The sequence below is a fragment of the Danio aesculapii genome, chromosome 11 (assembly GCF_903798145.1).
Source record: "Danio aesculapii chromosome 11, fDanAes4.1, whole genome shotgun sequence".
NCBI classification, from domain to species: Eukaryota; Metazoa; Chordata; class Actinopteri; order Cypriniformes; family Danionidae; genus Danio; species Danio aesculapii.
Genome location: NC_079445.1, coordinates 22,413,058 through 22,434,518, shown reverse-complemented (window position 1 = coordinate 22,434,518; position 21,461 = coordinate 22,413,058). Strand labels below are relative to the sequence as shown.

The window sequence follows — 21,461 nt, the reverse complement described above, 5'->3', positions numbered from 1 at the left end:
TCACCAAAAGTGCACTATTCAATTCAGTTCTGAAGGCAAAAGAGGGTTCAACCTGTTATTAGCAACGCATACAGAATGACCCAATGTTTACACAAACCAAGTTAAAGGTGATGGATGAGTAAATTGACAGGGATTGAAGGGGACATGCTGTCCAACTAACATTGATAAAACAAATTTCATCATTAGCCATATATCCAAAAGCTACTAACCCTCATCATACATCACATTGACCAACAGCTCTCAGCATCACCCATTATGTCCTTGTCAAAAGCACACTATTTAGTTCTGAGATGTCCAATTTCTTTAAATGTCTAAAATCAGTCAGAACCCACTATATCATCTGAACACAAGCCTCACCGGGCTCCTGAGACCCCTAGACTTCAACTGCATTATCTCATCTTAAATTCCCTGCTCAGGGCCCCAGGCTTCCCGTAACACCTCATTTAAAGTCCCCCACCGCCCCAACAGCCGTGAGTAACACTACCTTCTGTTTAAACCCACAGGGCCTCGGAAGCCAGTGAGTCAGCACTTTCTCATTAATGCAAAATAAAAACAAACATGTGAAACCTTCTAGAGCAACAAACTATCAAAAGCATGAAATATTAACTGTACTTGTGAAGAAAATATAACAATGTGTAGGGCAGATGGCGCAAATGAAAGCTCCATATCTTCACACCAGTTGGATGGAAATCCCCTACTTTCTAAACAAGGATGTCTGTTGTCGGTAAAGCAGCAAAAGAGAAAGAAAACATCCAAATGTGGCAAGGGATAAATGATACGGCTCTTTGAGGAGCACTGCCAGATTTTACAGGGTGGCCTAAAAGCACACAAACCATATAGAAGGTTCACAAGAGACACCAACTAGTCTTTAATCCCGTTCTGCCTGAGCTCATTTCAATGACAATCTCCAGCGATGAAGACTCTAATCAGAGAATTTTAAAGCTGTAATTTAAGCCAGCATTTCCCCCTCTTCCTTTAAGACGTTTATTTCCCCTGATGCCGGCCCCTCTGAACACTGATAATAGATGATGTGATGAGTGAGACACAGGAACTGCGCTTTAAGCCTTGATGAAGATGAAAATTTTAGTAAAAATGCCAGAATGGGACTGGTGAGAGGAGCAACGGAATGGATGGAGACTATTCTCTGACCAAATTATCAAGCCATCTCTTCATCTCAGAAGACATTTTCTCGGTTTATACAATATATGAACCTCTCCCTCATAGTTTTCTTTGATGCTTTCATTATAGGCTTTTAAATCAGGTAGTTCTAGGAACTCACAATCAGGCTGTTCCTCTTCAAAAAACTAGTCTCCCCAGGCAATTTTCCTGGTTGCACTCACACACTATTACCTCTTAAGTAATGTATGACAGTAGCAACAAACACTGCACTCAACAAAATCAACAACTTGCAGATGAAGCAATCAACGCAGTGCTTTTGTTGTGGGCAACAATGTAGACAAGTCAGTCAAATAAGTAAAAGAGCAAAAAGAATGACTAAGAGACATGATTGTAACTTTTAGTGCTGCTTCATATCAAAGCTGAGAAAAAAAAAAACAAGGCAGCAAACAAATGTTGCTAACATTAGCATTCTCTATGCCTTGTAACACTTTTAGAATTACTGTGTAGGTGTTCCGTATGGCACATATTTGCTTCTGTTCCATGCAAAAATTGGTACTTCCGGTGGTAGTTCTAGGAACTATGAAAAAATTCACCATTCATTTAGGAGAGCAGTAAGGTTGTCTGTTCAATACAGAGCGAACACAAAGATCAAATAAATAAGCTGAAGTGCTCCTGCTGATGAGTGTGTATGAGGGACATGAGAGAATCTATTGATGGTCTGTAAGTGTGTGTTTATTCTAACATCAGCAAAACACAAGCGTCTAGACTGCCAGTGCTCATTATGGTCATTATGTAATTGTGTCACACAGCGTGAGTTAAGGCAGATTAAAGGACTCTTGTACCTTTTCTTAGAGAAAAAAAATGTTAAATTTGCCTCAACTAGAAGAATGACCCAGTGTGCCAGAGCCACAGTACACCACGACCACAACAACAACACAGAGGAACAAGACTGTTGGTCGTTTTTGTTCTGAAACGCTCTGCACCCTGGCGCAATGTCTAACAGGCTTGTGCTTATTCTTTTATTGAGTTATGGGTGTGTTTTGAGAATAACATGCATTAAACCAATCAGAGTCTCATCTCCTATTTCCCTTAAGAGCCAGTTGCGTTGCGCCATGGCGAATTTTCTATTTACATGGCAGATTTTCTATATAGAAAAATTGAATGCTTCACTAGCAAGAAAACAGTTAAACAGACCATCTGCATTAAAATAAAGAATGAACCTCCTCCATTCGGCCTCTTTACTTTACTCCTTTACTTTCCTGGATAATGAAACGGTGGAAACTCACTCCACTGAAGACATCCATTAGCCTATATATTTAATTTCGCTTGGTAAGCACAAAGATTTCTTTCAAAACTATTTCTAAATTCAGTTCTACTTTCCAGCAAACCAATAAATGAACAATACTTACCAAATGTGGTCAAAAAAATAGTTATCCAAACACATGTCCTATTCTTATACCCCATGTGGTGATGAAGATGTCTCCAAAACTCAACAGGTGGAGAAATCTAAACTAGTTTTTATTAAAACAAATACAAATATGCACATAATAAATAATACTGATAATATTAATAACATTCTACAAATGCAAATTGTCATGAATAAACTGAAAAAGCCCCCCAAGATGAAGGCATTAAGGGAGTGGTTTTTATATTTATGTTGAAAAAAATAATTTTTTGTAACATTTTAATCCTTTAATGTTTTTTTTATATGTAAAGATATTTGTGTATTGCTGTACATCCTGTGTATATTAAGCAATTTGTAAGCGTTTGGACTTATATAGGCCCATAACTAATGCACTAATGATGTTCAATGCCGCAGTGTTTTTCAGTTCCTTTTTAGACTGGAACAGCCTTGAGTCCACAAAGTGGCGCAAATGGATTTGCTATTTAAACAATTTGGCACAAAACCTGAAAATTAGGGTTTTGCTGGTCTGAAAATAGCAACAAATCGCGCCAAACTAGTCTTGCACCATATTGCATCGGATGTATGATAGGGCCCTAAATGTTATCTTTATCATTTATCAGCTTTTGCTATTATGCGGTGGCCAACATTTTTCCCAGAATTTCAAGAATTTCAGCAAGACCCTACATACTTTAGCCACATCTCAATTTATGTTTCAAGAGTTTACACTTGCTTGATACATACATATTACATATTTATTGCCACATCAGCAACTTATGGCTATTTCATGGCTAAATGGATATACATTAAAAAAATACATAATAAAAACAAATTCGTATTATACTAAAAAAAAAATCACTTAGACAAATATATAAAATATAAATAGATCAAATTTACAAAAAAATTTATTCAAAGTTAAATATGGTTTTCAGTTCTATTTTTGATAAAAAAAAAAAATAAATGTAAAACTCTTCCTGGTGGTACCTTTTTAAAAATGTCCATCAAAGTACTCTCCTTATAAAAATTTTGTCTAATGGAATTTAAACTTCTACATTCCAACAAAATATGTTTGATGGTAAGAGCAGTCTGGCAGTTATTACATTTAGGTGATTCTTCGTTATTTAATAAATATGAATGTGTCAACCTAGAATGTCCAATTCGACATCTGGTATAGACCGTCTGATCATGCCTGATTTCGAAATTATAATTTGCTAAATGTCTTTCATTTATTTTCGGGTTTATTTCCTATAATTTGTTGTTGATGCAGTTGTCCCATTCTCTTTGCCATGTTTCGTTTATGTACAAATTTATGGTGGGTTTCAAGTCATCAGGAGGAATTAAACATTCGGTCACATTCAAGGAGATTGAAACTTTTTTTGCAGTTTCATCTGCCAGTTCATTTCCACGTAGTCCCATATGACCTGGAATCCAACAGAAGATAACACACTTGCTTGATAATAATAGCAGGTTTGGCATGCTGTCCCAGGAGAGAACCCTGAGCTCAGAGATAATTGAGCCCAGGGCTCCCGCCTGGTCAATGAGCATGTGAAGGGGTGCAAGATCAGGTAGTTCTCGAGAGCTCCCCCTGGTAAAAGAGGAAAGGTGGTAAAGGGGTGGATGGAGGGACTCTTCAAAAAATGAAGATGAGGGAGTAATACTAGTCGGGCTATTTATAGTAAGTTTGGAATATTCCGATTGGCTTACTAATAATTGAAGATGAAAGACCAGCTGTGATCAATCATATCTCAAAAATTAGTTTGTGAAACTTCACTTAATGCAAATGTTGGAAATATTCTTGACAAGTATCAATGTTCCCCTACCAAAAACAAAACAGCAAGCAGTCAGAGTACAAATTGCTTTAACAAAACCTTTTGTTGGCTGTTTTCTCAAATGCTCACTTGCATGACATCAACACAGACTCTGCTAGAAGACCTGAACCTGAACCCTTGTTCTCACTCTATTTTTCATTTTGCACCCACACCAAACAGTTTCAGAGTAGAAAAGTGAATTTTACAGCCCTTTCCGCACTCTCACAGCCTGTCAAAGGCATTCAGTCTAGACACGCATGCAACATCCATGACATCACCGCCCAAAGCTGGAGCATTTGGACATTGCTTGAATCTTCACACTTCTGTTTTAACGAAAGTAGCTGACTGCTGCTTCTCAGCACAAAATGAAACTTGCTTGGTCACTATCGAGAAGCACAAATTTAGATATTGGATTTTTCCGTATAAAACAAAAGATAAATAAGCGAAGGCCAGCCTCAAAGCACACATGGATCCATAAAGGATTGCGCACTCCTTATAAAGCTGATGATGCAATAGTGCTCAACGGTTTATGAGTCGCAAATAGGCACATCTCACGGGGCCATCTGCAAATAAATCCAGATGCTTCGAGGGAAAAGTTGAGGTGCAGCTGTACAGTTTGTCTGTTCTGTTGTGCAATCGTAATGCTGCCGTTTTTATGGGCATTTTAAAAAAATGCGCAGGGGCCAAAAAGCCAAGAAATGCAGGATGCATAATCTCCTTTTTATGTTTTCTTCTTACTGATGCGGAACAGCGGGTCTTTGTGGGGTCTTAAACACTGCAGTGTTCTAGCCAAGCATCTACACAAATCGCCCTATAGAGAGTCTCCACCGCACCCCGGCCAGCTCATTACTGGGAACTTTTTTTTGACAGGTAATATCATACCGTCACACCAAATCTCCACATTATGACTGCACTAATGTGTGACAGATTTGGAGTGTGCAACATGAGCTGCGGTTTCAGTATCCTTGTCATATGAGCAGTCGACTTCCACCGAGATTGCATAATCACATTCCACATGTCTATTAAAGGGTTGTGAATCTAGTGAACGATCTGTCATCATTTACTCAACACCAAGTCATTCTAAAATCATACTTCTTCATCATTTTCAGAGAACAAAAGCAATTATTAAAATCACATCTCATTGATTTCTTTCCTCTAGCTGAAAGTCTTTTCATCCCCTTCAAAACGTTTGTAAAGAAATAAAAAAAAAAACAAGTAGTTGAAAACAAGTTATCTGAAGACACGATTACTGTACTTCAAATGAGGAACTGACTTAATTTAGGCATTTGTTCAGTTATCAGCAAGCATAAACAGGGTAAAGTCGAGATAGGATAAAGCTGCGGATAGGCACATCAATATAGCATCATTTTTGTGATACTGTACAATAAAAATGTATATTTTTACAGTACTGTGACAGTTGGGTTTAGGGTTGGGGGAGTGGTAAATGTTAATAAAATACAATGTATTGGGTATTTTAATAAATAACAAATAATACTCAGTACATCTACTGTTTTTACATTACTCTGACGGTTGGGTTTGGGGTTGGAGTTGGGGTAGACGTTAATAAAATGCAAATAATGGGAAATTTAATAAATAATTCTCATTACCTTCTGGCCGCAACCATATCTTATCTAGTAACAACCCATAAACAGCTGCTTAACCAAATCTGCTTGGGAACAAAAGTCATCGGATCATGCAGAAGCTCAAAAATGCTGTGCACCATTCAAGAATGGACCTAATTGGTTTTTTTTAGGTGTCAAGCAATAATGTTTTGAGCTTCTGTGCTAATATAAATGCTGTAAACATTTTTTCATTGATCATTTATGTATGTATAAAAATGTCTAGGAAAAGTCAGGAAAGTGGGTGAGGCTAGCTTTGTTTAGATGGTAGTGTGAAGTGGCGAAAGAGGGAAGCATGAAAAGGGGAGTTTCATTACGTCCACTACAGCTGATTTTCACAGAGGCAACACAAACTCAAATGCGGGGAAGATAGACAGTGATTCGGAAAGCAGCCTTTACAGCGGATCTGAGAGCTGTGTGGAAGTGGAGGATTTTCAGTCCATAACATTGGCGTGATATTACTGTAAACTTAGTAACTAAATCATTTTGACTGAGGCATGTCTTCAAAAACTGAATGTAGAGTACTGCTGACAATATTAACTAACTTTGCCATCTGAATAAACATAAACAAAGAACACTGATCACACACTGACCAAATCCCTACAGACAGGACAATCAACACGAACTGGAACCGCATCTTTTTTTTAAAAAAGGAGACGAGTGGCCAATCTGAATTTCACCATTTGCAGATTTGAAAATCTCTCAGGTAAAAAACGTTCCTTACAAACATATTTTTGTTGCGTGTTAGCATATCACTGTAATCCACACATGTGGGTCCACATGCAAGGTGTGCTCTCATCACGGTGAAATGGAAACAAAACCTTCATTGCGACACATTTACAAACCCAACACTGACAACCAATGTCTCTGAACAATTCTTCTACTTTTTTGAATCACAGTTGACAAGATAATTTGGCGTCTCACTGAAAACTGTAACAGGTAAAAGGAGTCTTCGAAGCTATATCATGCATATTAATAAAGTTGCATCTCGTTCACAATAAAGGGCGCTGATTGGTTTAAACAGAGTCTTTCTCATGAATTATTTTAAAGATATGCTGAAAACTCAATGACGTCACTTTGATGACAGCCAATCTCCACGCTGGAATTTACACTATGATCTCATCGCCGTGACGTTGCTTCAAAATTTCTTTTTAAATCGGAAGAATAAATTGGCTCTAAACAACGCAAAAACAACCAATTTTCACTTTATTAGTAAAATATATGTGTCCTAATAGTGTTTGAGCAACGTGGTACATGTATGTGTCTGTCAACATCTCAAACAATACGTTTTGGTGTTTCGTGATCCTTTAGGAAGCAAGCAGAATGTTGTCTTCTTTTCAGAATACTTTGAACTGTTCATTCACACCAATTTATTTTGACTTTTCTTTGCTTTATGAAATGATGTAAGAGTGAGTGAATGACAGAATTAAAATTTGGGGGTAAACTAACTCTCAACACACATGCATTCGAGATCATTCTACTCACGTTAACATAATTAACTGTTGCTAGACTGTGAAGAGACAATGAGATCATGTTACAAGCTTTACCGCTCTCAAAGTTTCCCCCAGATATCCAGTCACGGTACCCGCAACCACCACAAACAATTTCGTTTTTTTAGTCTGTGCCTTGGTTTCCTGTGAGATAAAGTCTAGCCCGTTGCATACACGGGGTCTTGAGGAGGTGGTAAGGTGAGGGACGGAATGGCCGTTTGTAGCACAATTATTTCCTGTAAATAAGCAGCAGTAGGTGTCTGGAATGTGTCAGCAAACGGACTCAGACTGGACAACCAGAGCACGACCTCACCTACCACAGGCGCACAGTGAAGGCCTGTCCTCAGCAAACGTACTCCCAGTAAGCTTCACATAATCTGTGACTGTGCATATACACACTCATGGCGGTGTCAGTCTCATAGGGGTCTTGTATGGATCTATTTATTCCAGCATGGAATAACACTTACAGGAAATCACAACGAGCTCTTTTCTCAGCAATAACTTACAAGTACCAGAATGATGGGGCTTTAGTCGGGACACCATACAAATAAAATGGTTGTATTTTGCCATCAATTAAAAATTTCATATTGCTCATATCATTGTTCTGGCTTTAAAAATATATTATTATTATTATTATTATAAACATATTTCCTCATTTTTAAATGATATTGAAGATTATCTATAGATGATAAATTATCTACTATAGAAAAATCATCATACTCGTCACTCCAATATAAAGAGCAAACCATATTACTGGCATGAAACTAGCATGTATGTAAGCCATGCAATTTCCAAAAATGACCAATAAAACTACACTACTGATACTCTGCTGGCTGATTTGCATGTTGATTCTAATCAGGAGCAGTTATGTTTCATTTATTAAGTTTGTATTGTGTAGTATTTACCACGGTATGTGTTTTTCTGTCATTTCAAAACTACTTTATTTTCACTTTGTGACACTTACTCAATCAATGTGTTAGTGGGACAGTACAGGCTATGTGTGTGTCAAACAGTTTGGTAAATTACATTTGTTTGGGTTGGTTATATATTTGAAAAAAAGAGAAAATGTTGACTTTAGCAATGACAAGGCTTCATTTAAACGACACAAGACGCCTTCTGACAAGGAGGGAAAAATACCTCGCCGCAGTTGTTTTCCATCCCATTAGATTGCATTTTATTTATTTATTTTTCATTCATTCATTTTCTTTTGGGCTTAGCCCCTTTATTAATCAAGGGTCGCCACAGTGGAATGAACCGCCAACTTATCCAGCACATGTTTTATGCAGCGGATGCCCTTCCAGCTGCAACCCATCACTGGGAAACACCCACACACTCTTATTCACACACATACACTACGGAAGATTTTAGCTTACCCATATCATCCTGTACTGCATATGTCTTTGGACTGTGGGGGAAACTGGAGCACGCGGAGGAAACCCACGTGAACGCCGGGAGAACAAGCAAACTCCACACAGAAATGCCAACTGACCCAGCCGAGGCTCAAACCAGCGACCTTCTAGCTGTGAGGCAACAGCACTACCTACTGCGCCACCGCATCACCTTATTTTTAAAAAATATATATATTTTTTTTTTTATTAGGTTTATCTTAGGTCAGACAAAAAATATACATAATATTGATACATATATACTAATACAATTCATCGAACAAGAAATCATCAGGAAAACATAATTATTCACTAAGTAAGTATATAAATAAAAGATAAAATACCACATATATACACAAAGACGTACAACAAGACAACATAAAAATAAGAATAATTAAAAAACAAACAAAAGAATAAATAAATAAATTATGCAAAGAAAAGAAAAAAGGCAATTAAGATATAGGTGTCTCCTTAAAAATGTTTTTAGAAAAGGGCTCCAGACTTCCTGGAACTGTTATGGTTTTTGTTTTATTGCGAACCGAATCTTTTCCATTCAAAGAGCATGTAAGAGATCAAAAACCTACTGCTGATAAGAAGGGGGAGCTGTTGACTTCCAATTCATAAGAATAAGTCGTCTAGCCAGTAAAGTTGCAAAGGCTACACTATCGGCCTGTAATGAATTTAATTTCTGGCCAAATTTGCCCACTGGCCTCTGTCTATCATGGCCTCCTAATCGTCCCCATATCATAATTGACTTCATCAATCTGTCTCTTCTCCACCAATCAGCTGGTGTGTGGTGTGCGGTCTGATGCAATATGGCTGCCGTCGCGTCATCCAGGTGGATGCTGCACACTGGTGGTGGATGAGGACATTCCCCCCAATGTGTAAAGAGCTTTGAGTGTCCAGAAAAGCACTATATAAATATAAGGAATTATTATTATTAGTAGTGGTAGTATTATTTCAAAGCTATCCAAATGTACGCATCAGCTTTAGCAAAGTTACTTTATAATTATTATTTTTAATTATACTTAAATAATTTTACTCAAATATATATTGTCATTAAAATGTTTTAAAAATGCTAGAAAAAAAAGCTTTTTGAATTTAATTAATTGAATATGGCTTTGCAGTAGTATTTTATATCAAGGTTGTAAATATGATAGTTTCATAATATATGATTATTATTGTGGTCAAAGAAGAATAAAATCAAATGTGACTTTAGCCCCTTTGTATTCTACCACTCAGCCCAACTCTACTTCAAGTAAACTGACATCACACAAATCAAAAATCCCATGTATAAAGTGAAAAGTCGACTGAAAGAGCATGAAACACTATCACCAATATATGCTTTGGAGAGCAGTAAGAAAGCTGGTGCTGACTGCCAAAAGAACAGCGTTAAAACTCAACTGGCACGGTTGCCAAGGCAACATCACAACAATAGCCCCTACCTCCAAAAAATATGAAATCTCTGTTGTTAAATAAGGCAAGTGTGAGCCATTTCATGCACCTCTTAACCAACTTCAGCTGACACAAGGTGAGTCCTGCCAAAGAGAATCAATGTCTAGGTTCTAACAGAAATATATTTTATAAACTCTGCATTTTACACTTTGTCCTGTGCTGTTCTATGAATTTTATACACAGAGCAGTTGATAAAAACAAACGTGTGTGTCTGTGATTAGTCATTATGTGTTGTTATTTAAGGTTTATGGGTGGGTATGTTGTTCTAGAGGCGACTGGTGCTGGTGTGACTCATTATTAACAGGACACATCGACTCCTTAGTCAGAGGACTTACTCACAGCCTATTGACTAGTACACACCCGGTCTACATCTACGCTTACTCAGAGACACACCGGTGCACACATCACTCTTTTATTACCAGAACATTCATGGCTCATGATTTGTAGATCAGTCAAAGCTGTGGCCCTGAAGTTAAATGCACTCACACTGAAATATAAAGCACAATGGTAAAAGCTCATTCATTCAACTCTAAACATTCATTTTCTCCATAGGGAAATGGATTTTTAACAATAGCTGTTAAACCTTGAATTACAGACTCGTTGGGAGCTTGTTTAGTAACATCCACATGAAATCAAAATTTACAATGTTTCTTTTTCTAGCACACACTGTAGCCTTAAGGTAAACATTTAATCCATGCAAGTCAATTGAGTTTTATTTTAGCATTAGATTGCTGCGAGTAAAAGATAAGAAGTGCAAAAATAAAACCCTGCCACATACTAGATATTCTATTTCAGTTGGAAATATATCATCATAATAAAATACGTCTGAAGCAACTTTTAATTCATGTACTCGCAGACTTTAAAACAATCATGTTTGATAGCAGAATTGGTTCAGCCAAACTACATGAGTCACAGTGTGCAATGTGCTCCAAGACAGGACTTATCTATCCACTATGTACTGTATTTCTAAATACAACCAATAATAATGTTGTTTAATAATTTTTAATCAAATGTGTCATTAAAAAGACTATAGAATACACAAGACATGTCACTCGTATCTTTTTGAATGGGGAATAGTGTAACGGTCAAAATGGGGAATGAAGCCCTGCCTACTAGTACAGCAGCCAATCATCAATCACTACACGACGAAGAAAGCCTGTCTTCTAGTACAGGAGCCAATCATCAATCGCTATACAGCGAATAAAGTCTGCCTTCTAGTACAGGAGCCAATCATCAATCGCTATAGACCGACGATACTCTGTGGGAGGGGCTCGGACCAGACGAGAGTTTCTGCAGATTTAGAGTGATTTAGATGTTTAGAAATGAAACTAAAGGCACAGTCTTTGTATAATTTTATTGAAGATTTCCAATATGAAATTCAATGATTAGCTTGGCAAGCAGTCTTGGAGAATTTGATGTTTCCCCATTCAAACAGAATGCCTGAGCATTCTGCCCGAGAGGTGTTTCAAAGATGGCTGCCGAGTGGAATGACTTGCCTTAAAGTGACTTTGGTCATTGTCAATGCTTCATGGAACTGCTTTCTTTTCATCATTAGAGGTGTAAAGTCTTGTGCATTTTGACAAATTATCATAAACTGTACATCTTTTCTTTAAATGTAAGTTTGTGAACTTGTGAATGATGTCATAGATATTTTATTATATCATGACTAAAATTCAGATAGAAAAAAAATTAAGGAGAAGACAATTTCCAGAGTCAGCTCAACTGAAAAAAGGTAAGCGGGTACTAATGCACTCTCTGCTGAAGCTCATACATTTGTGAGTTTAAAAACCCTTCCCATTCCCTAAATGACTTCCAGTCAGCAAGAATGTCTTATAAAGTGGCAACTCTAGCCACAATTATTGCATTCTCAGAATGGGAGGATGTCATACTTGGGTAAACAAACTACAAACAATACAAATGTACAAAAAATAAAAGTTTCTATTTTATAAAAACAGAATCCCACTTGCCACAAAAGTCATAAACGGTAATAAAATTCTAATAGTATTTATGACAATATAATAAGAAAACTGACAAATCCCATTCACCAGACTTGTTTATATCAGAGATCTTAAATTTGTTGGGAAAAAAAGTGTTTTTCATGTATGAGCTAATGAAACAATATTTCAAAATAATAATAATAACATCAACCCAGGCACATTCTTATTACGTACCTCTATATACATTTCTGGGGAGAGCAAAATACGTCTCAGGAGCTACGTTTTTTTGCAGTTTTTGTTTTCACAAATCCACCATAGGCCGCTGTGTACACTTTTTCAGATCTCAAATTTCTCTCGCAAGTGCCCTTCGCGCTTGCTGTTCTCGTAAATCCACCAGAGGCCGCTGTCAACTAACTGACTGACCAACCGACCGAAACCCCCACCCACCCAATACTATTTTAAAATGCACTGTTTGACTAGCGCTTACCCACTTCCCTAAACCCAACCGCAGTGTTTTGAAGAGCAATCCGGAAAAAGAAAAGAGGGGTCTTTTTACCACGTTTTGAGATTTTCACCACAATCTCACCCTGTTATTTACTTATTTTATTTTTTTGGCTTCTGCTTTTGTCTTACTTGCTTTCTGGAACCATTTTTGACCAGACTCGAACTCTGTCATCACGTTTAACTCCACTCTGCATCTCAAGTCCGCCGACATACAGGTCGAGCTACCAGACATACTGGTAACAGCAGAAAAGCTGTCCACATGCAGGGAAGCGGTCAGCTGGTAAGCGTGAAAAGGAATGGCGTCAAATCGCCCAATAGTGTTCGTTTTAAAGGCAAAATGCAGCCATGTGTAGTTCTGGCTACATAATTCGCAATCTCCAGAAATGTGTGTAGGGCTACGTTTTCAGAATGAGACTATGTTGAATAAAACAGTGGGATTTGATAAGATTATTCTGGATTGCTATTGGTCAGTCTCATGTGAGTGTCGTGTTGACCCTCCACCAGCGCCAACAAACAAATCCCGATTGAAACAGAACCAAGTGCAAACATACGGCAAAGGGCCGCTGGAAAGCATAGTTCAACTCTTTTATGCTTACATGTTATGCTTTTGCCAGGAGTGCTGGTGAGGTCCGGTTGGGACAGGCTGTTGTTGTTGTTGCCATTCTCCACGTCTCCTGTCTTTTCCATGGGTGGGGTGTTTGAGTTCTGTGCTGTCTGCTCACCGGTTTCATTCCCTTCTGAGGCCAAAAAACACAAACACGCAGGAGAGAGAAAGAAAATACAAGTTACACAAAGATTATACAAAGCTCTGCTTTCATAGCATTTCTAAAGCGTCTTGATTCAACAGCAGCACAATGTGGAAGCTCGGTTTAGAAATGTGTATATATTTGCACCAGCTATTTTGCTAGATCATCACTTTGCATGCGCACTAGTTTGGGTGCTGTTCTCACGTATCTGTAAAAATGCATTCATGCGGTCAGCAGCATGTGTTTGTGTGTGCGTGTTTTATAAGTCAGCGCTGGAGCCAAGTGGTCTTATTATGTGGCCTGGTAATTATACAGGGCTGTCTGAGCAGGCCAGAGCAGCGTGACATCAAAGAGGGTCAGGACTGGGTCTTAGCGAGCAGAAGATCTGTGTTTAGCTGAGCTGAGTGCAACTGAGCTCTGCTTCGTCCTGGCCTCTGGCCCATACCTACCCAAATGGAAGCCAGCTGGGCTTTACTGGCTGTCTGATAAACACACTGCATCTCCTGCGGAACATCAGTCCATTGCTCTGTTTATTTCCTTTAGTGACTCTCTGTCTTTCTGCCTCCTTTTGCTTCACTGGATATTGGCTCCATTTTCTACTCTTTCTGTGCGTTTTCGTTAAAGGATTTTTATTCCCCTTTGTTTCTCTCTTGTTTGTTGACAGGATTAACATTAATCTTTGAAAAATTACCTTAGCATGGAGGAGTCAAAATGGCTGACTAGCTGTCCAAGGAATGACTATATTATGCTCTCAGAAAGTTTGTGTAGCAAAATATTTTGTAGCAAAGACACAAATTATTTAATCATTAAAATCTTTTTTAAAGGTGGGGGGGGGGCAGAGGGGTGTAATTTTCCAATTAAATAATACTTTTTCACATTGTTTTTGAAACATATAAATAATTTGACTTATTTAAGAAAGTCAGAAAAAAAAGTCAAATATACTGTAACATGAAAAGGCTTGAATTTGTGTGTCAGGATCTTGACATCTCAGGATCAGACAGGTCTAGCTGCTGACCACATGCTTTTATCCATTTTCTTTTTTAAATCTTTCACCTCCGAGCAACCAAAAGGTGACTCCTGAGGTGCTTCCATCCCCCATTTCCTCAACCAAAACTCCCAACAACACACAAATTGTCCGGGCCTGAGCTCATAGCTCACTGAAAATGTCAACATTCTCTGGTCCTCAACCTCAATGACAAATAAAAATACAGCTTGTTTGCAACACTTCATGCCAGCAGCACAAATATCCCCCGACACTTTGCCTGCTGAGGTCTAAAAGCATCCTGTGGTGCTGTTCAGACCCCAGGGCCCTATATATCCTGCATGTGCCTGTGTAGTAATGAAGGAGCTGGAATTGGTAAGTTCACATCTGGAAGCAGCTGCTGACAGCGCACAAAAAGTCACAATAACAGCAGCTAAAGTCACAAAGATGGACCAAAGTAGAGAATGTTAGAGCTAAAAAGGAAGTATTTCAAAAAATATTTATTTTTCAACTCACATAGCTAATCTTCACTAAGGGTGTATTCCATGCATGGCTTTAAAAAGGTAAGATTCATAGCATTATGACAGACATCATGACTATCTGCCTAATACTGTTGGTCCTCCACATGCTGCATAAACAGCATTGACCCCTCAAGGCAAGAACTCTACAAGTCTTCTAAAAGAGTATCAGACACAAAGATGTTAGCAGCAGTTCCTTCAAGTCCTGTAGATTAGAAGGTGATGCTGCTGTAGAGCAAGCATCCCAAAGATGTTCAAATGGAGTGCCAGCATGTTCTTCAAAACCATTTATGAACAATGAGTGTTGTTTGGTTAAAAGAGGCCAATTCCTTCAGGGAACACCAGTTTTCAAAAGAGGTGAACCTGGTCAGCATTGTTTAGGTAGTACAGGTCAACATCATGTCCATGTGAACAGCAATACACGTTTTCAAACAGAATATGGTTCACTTTATCTTGACTTGGACCAGATGGGATAAATCATACAGTATTAATGTGTTTGCTTGGGGCATGACTACCCAAGTCATCTTTATTCCTATTTTTTCTGTCATCCTCAGACAACTGTTGGTAAATTCTCAGCATTGCAGACCAGGAGCAACACACAAGACTTGCCATTTAAGAGATACTCTGACAGGCATGTTATGACAAGACAGCTTGGTCAAAGTCACTCAGATCTTTACCCTGGACCATTTCTTCTGCATCCAACACAATTATTAAACTGATAGTTTGCTTTTATCATATATTGACAACTTAATGTCATTAAAACATGATACAAAATTACTTGACATATGCCGATACTCAATAATTCATTATATTGTGATAATAAACATTAGGGCTGTACGATAATTCGAAACTGAATCACAATCTCAACTTGAAACGTCGCGTTTAGCTAATTACAAGAGGCTGTGATATAAAATATATATGTATTATTTATTTCCCCTGCCCAGAGCAAATGTGTGACTGCCGTCTGTGTGTGATAGTCTTACTAGCCAATTTAATGAGCACACTTTCATTCTACCCAATCAGAATTGTGCAACCAAACTATGCGGAACACCCACAATAAAAAATAAAAAAAACAACCAACCAAACAAACAAACAAACAAGAAAGCTTGGACAATTGGGGTAATAGCATCTGCTGCTTCAGAAGTATTAATATACAATTGTCAAAGAAAAACAGGACATCAGTAATATGGGAATATTTTGTTTCAAAGTCACAGACACCAAACAAAAACAGGTCATTTTTAAGAGCTGTCGCAGAATTGTTGCCACAGCTTACAGATTATTGACCTGAAGCTTGACTACAAAATTAAAATCGCAATATCTGTCCAAAAAAATAAATAAATAAAATAAAATAAAAATAATAATAAATAAAAATCGCAAATAAATATTTTCCCCAAATCGCACAGCCCTAATAAACATAGACAATATCAATATATTGGGCCCTTCAAAATACCGTAAATAATTATTTATTATTTGAACTTTGAGTGCATTTAAGAAAATTGGTTGTTCATCATAGCGCAAAGGCCTTAACAGATGATTGTTTTTAAGATTAAAAGATGATTTTTTTTAAACAACACTAACGTTTTCAAATGTCAATCTGCCCTACAACATTGACAATTCTGTGATTTTAATTCGATTTTAATGCATTAACATTTATTAATGAGACTTTAGTGTTACCTGGTGTACTTTATCATTCTTTTGTAATTTAATTTGTTTAAAACACTTATTTACTCTGAAAATGTGTATTATATAATAAAGCAACACACCAAGTATTTTCTACAATTACACCTATCAAAGAAATCATTGGTGTAGCTTAAGTCAATATCATAATAATACCGTAGAACTGTGATTAAAAAATTAATCAATAAGAAAATGATACCGGCAGAAGTCTAGCTACTAGAAATAAATGTTTGGCTTAGTGTATGATCTTTCAATTTGAATAAACCAATAGATCAAAAAGAGACATTTTAGACTTTCTTCAGTACTGGGACATAGCCCTCTAATTCAAAAACAAAAGTGCTAAACAGGGGTGCGTTTCCCAAACAACGACATAACTCACAGCTTAACTATCATAGTACGATGCATCGTTTGGGAAAAGAACAACGTAGTGATGAGTATTTCGCAAAACCTGTAGTTTCTCTGTCGCAGAACCATCGTTTGAACCACGTTAGTTATAACGTAAAATGCCCATAATGATGCACTAAAAGGGGTGGTAACAACTTCTTTAGAGAAGAACCCCATAATTTCTTTGTGCAAATTATATTGTTTTACACGCAAACGCATTAAAAAAAACAATCCAATATAAGTTTTTGTAAAAAGATGCACTCGCTTTCTATATTAATTGAAATATATGTAAAAGGCACATATAGGGCTTATGTTTCCTTCACAAATATTATTGAGAATATTCCATAGTCTATTCTAAAACATAAAATCACTTACAAAAGCTAACACATATTCTAATATCATATATAAATCATATAAATAAATAATGAGGTTAGTTATTAAGAAATGAAATTGAATAATTATTATGAAATGAAAAAAATCTTACTTTTATAATAATATTAATAATGATGATGCCGATTATTATTAGTAGTAGTAGTATATTGTTTATTTTTTTGTTTTTTTGAAAATTCTACTTTTACAATTTGACACATGCAAACCATTGCAGAAATGCTCTAACCAACAGGCCCATGTCACATACAGTACAGATACTTAGTAAATAAATGACTATATATTAAAAGCATTAATGTATTCTATGTTTTTTTGTTTTCACAATCTTTGGAGATGTAATATAAATTCCGTTTTTAAATAATAGGTCACCTATAGCTTTCGTCATGAGCCATGACTGTGTTCAAAATGGCATCAATGAATTTCAAAGTGCACTGCGAAGGAAGCGGAATGGTCAATATGAAGATCGCTAAAACTGAACTGTAAAAATACTTTGAAAGCAAATTACACCTATGAATAACGACTTATGCTTTTTTTTTTTAAAAAACCTATGGTGAAAAATCTACTTTACAAGCTGTTTGGACAGAAATGTGTGTAAGTATAGTGTATAAACTGTCATATTGGGGTGAAATAACCACACCCAGTCCTTTTTTTTCAAATTTAACAACAGAAAAACGGTGGACCAATTGGAGCGGTTTGCAGATTGACCGCAACTTTACGTAGGAGTGCGGTACCCCCGCCCACCAATATTGATTGACAGCTGCGTGCATTAACATGTCCCGGTAGTCACGTGTATAATCATATCATCAAGAGAGGACGAGCGCAAAGCAACCGGGAATAAAAGGTGTGTTCAGTTCAGGATCATCAATCCTCATCAAATATGATCAAGAGTGAGTTTTACAAGTTTAAAATGTTTTAAAACAGAGCACGTGTGTAATGAATTACAGCGATTTACTTCAGATTCACTTCATCAGTACAGCCGCGTCAGAACAATTATAAAAGACGCTTCAATCCCGGTTTGTGGACATTAAATCAGGTTTATTTTGTACATTAACATAACAGATATCCATACAGCAGTGGATATTACCAGTATCATGTCACATATGCGTGCAAAACGAGTGCAAAGCTTAATGCGCTGTCTCTCTCTCTCTCTGTGTGTGTGTGTCTGCGCTATGTGTGTGTGTGTGTATGTCTGCGCTATGTGTGTGTGTGTGTCTACGCTATGTGTGTGTGTGTGTGTGTGTGTGTGTGTGTGTGTGTATGTGTCTACGCTATGAGTGTGTCCTCGCTGTGTGTGCACGTGAACTTTGTAATGACAATGTGTGTGACTCATTGTTGCACAAAAAAATGCATCAAATACTGATTGTTAAAGTTCTTACTGTAGTATTTCTCACACACGTTATGCGAGATCTGCTTCCTGAGGCAGCCGAGGGCGGCGATTGCTGACAGGCACGTGGGAACGATGGGCGGGGAAGACTAGCCTTAAAGGCCCAGTACAAAAAAAACAGCAACAACTTTTTTTCAGCTACAATATAGACACTTCAAACAGCTATAATAAATAATCTGATGGGTGTTTTGAGCTGAAACTTTACAGACACATTCTGGGGACACAAAATACTTATATTAAATATGAAAAAAGGGGTAACCTATGTGCCCTTTAAATCATTCCAAGTTTAAATGTTAGAATGTTCCAAACGAATAGGGCATAGGGGCAATAATTGGGAATAGACCACAGCCAGGAACTATGTTTCTAACTACAGTTCCAGAGGTGTAGTTGCAAGCATAGACGTTTGCGAATGTTCGTTGGAACGACGCATTTGGGAAATGCCAAATCAACAAACTATGTTTGTAACGACACAACTTGCCACCTTAGTTGGCTATCGATGGTTTTTGGAAACGCACCCCAGTTTGGGTGTAAATGGATGTAAACCATCTTTACCTGCAGCATGCAGTCATGCAAAATCTGAACATATAATAAAGACTTCCTTCATCGTTGAGAGATAAAGGAAAACAAGTATTTGCTTTATTCTAATGTTTTTGTGTATTTGCTTTCATTATATATAAAATATTAATATTTCAGTATAACTATTTTATAATTGAATTCATGACTGAATGAAATCCCTTATGCTTTGGTGAGTGGTGACAAATCATTGAAGCAACAAATGGCCAGTCCATAACAGTTACTGCAAGTAAATAAGTAAACAAACAAAAACTTAAAGCACCAAGGAAACAGACACCACAGATAAAATAAAAGATCAGCTGTCATTATGCTGACATATTGAACTATGGATAATTTAAAGTATTTTAGAAAGCAGTCTTCTAATACATCTCCAGCTACTAGAGGGAAGAAACAGAGAGACAAAGAGAAAACCGAGGGAGTGAAACCTGCAGGGTTCAGAGAGTTTATAAGCTGTTGTGGGTTAGTATGAGAGCAGAGCAGGGGCTGTGGACAGACAAGGATCACGTTTATGAACCATTTTAGCTTTAAAACACAGACCACTGAAGCCTGCCTCAGTAACACTGCTGAACAGAAGTCTGCCTTTATACCGCTGTGGCAGTGAAGCGTGCGTCAGCGCCTTCTATTCTCCCATTGCTGTGGATCACTGAGCATTAGCAACTGGAACCCAGCAGTTATCAGAGGCAGAGCTTTAATTCCTCATCATAATCAAGCCGTACAGCAGGCAGAGGAGATTTACTGCGCCAGCATCACGGTTTCAGCTCAGCCTTCCATATTATGTGGCTGAAGCGATGAGGAATTTCAAGAACCTGCACTTAATGATCTCAGCAATTACGCCACGTTTGCAAAAGCCTTTCGAAATCAGATCTTTGGGTTAATGATCTCAGTGGTTTAGACACTCAAGTTGTTTTAGAGCTTGCCAAGTGTATAAAAACATAAATAAAATCTGCAAAATGTGATGGGCTATGGTGTGTGTGTGTGTGTGTGTGTGTATAGTACAGTCCTACAGGCAGAAAATTTGTGGAAATTTTACTTGACTTGTAAACAGGGCTCACACATCTCCCAGTAAACAACTCAAGAACATAGGAATAAAAATATAGTATGTGGGTAATGGCCATAAAGACTTTATGGCATTAGAGGTATTGTGCAACATGTAATGTTCAGGGTTGTGGGGGGGAGCCCACCTAAATTTTATAGCAGTTTTCCCACGACAACAGGAATGAGCTGTCATGTGGTGAAGACTACTTGGAAAAAGTACATCAGCATCTTATTGGTGCAAATGCTGTAAAGGTTCACAAAAATATTCTATATTACATTGGCACACGTTATACTCTCTTAATGGGAAAGTTCTCTCAAAAATTTTAATTGCGTTATTTCAATGTTATTTCCAAACCTTTTTTTCTGTGGAACGTTTCCAAAGTTGTTGTTTTTTTTCCTATTATGCTTTTTTATATTTTGATATTAATCAGTGTATGCTTGGGAATAAAAAAATACCTACAATGTAACAAACCCCAAAGTCCTTTATTTGTAACTTTAATTTTAGATATTTAATACATACATATTGTTTTTGTTTGTTTTGAGTTTGTGATGTCATAGATTGACCCATTAGAAGCACATTAAAATAAATCCACATATGTTTTATAATGAAAACAGTAGTGACAAAACTAGACTAAGTCTAAAATGTGATTTACTCAAAAATAAATAAAATAAATAAATAAATAAGTTAAAAACAACAATGTTATCACTCTTACACCAATGCACGCAGAATAAGACAATATTGGAAAACTTACAATGCGATATTTAACTTTTCTGCAATATATACTGTGATTATTGAGTATATAATTTAAGCATAGAAAATGAAAAGCTCTATTTGGAAAGAATGCATAAAATTGGATTAAATGAGATAAATTTGTAGATGAGTGCATCTGCATGAAATATAATAAATCACAAGCATTTAAAAACACAATAGAGCAAATATTCAATTGAAATAATCCATACTGTATAGTTTTCTGGGAGTCTAGCAGTATTCAGGCACAAATTGATAGTGTAGTGAATCTTCATCCAGGGTTTCTGCAGGTTTTATCAAGTCATATT

General features: G+C 37.1%; 1 protein-coding gene across 2 annotated transcripts in view; it reads right to left on the bottom strand.

Annotated features, from left to right (window-relative positions):
- The window catches only part of mdfi (MyoD family inhibitor), a 56,203-nt gene that overhangs the window by 18,223 nt on the left and 16,519 nt on the right, over positions 1 to 21,461 (bottom strand). Inside the window, exon 3 of one of the 2 annotated variants that reach the window (XM_056467782.1) lies at positions 13,316 to 13,456. In XM_056467782.1, the coding sequence (XP_056323757.1) occupies positions 13,316 to 13,456 (141 nt within the window). The remainder of the gene's footprint in view (positions 1 to 13,315; positions 13,457 to 21,461) is intronic. The other variant, XM_056467783.1, reaches the window with a different exon arrangement.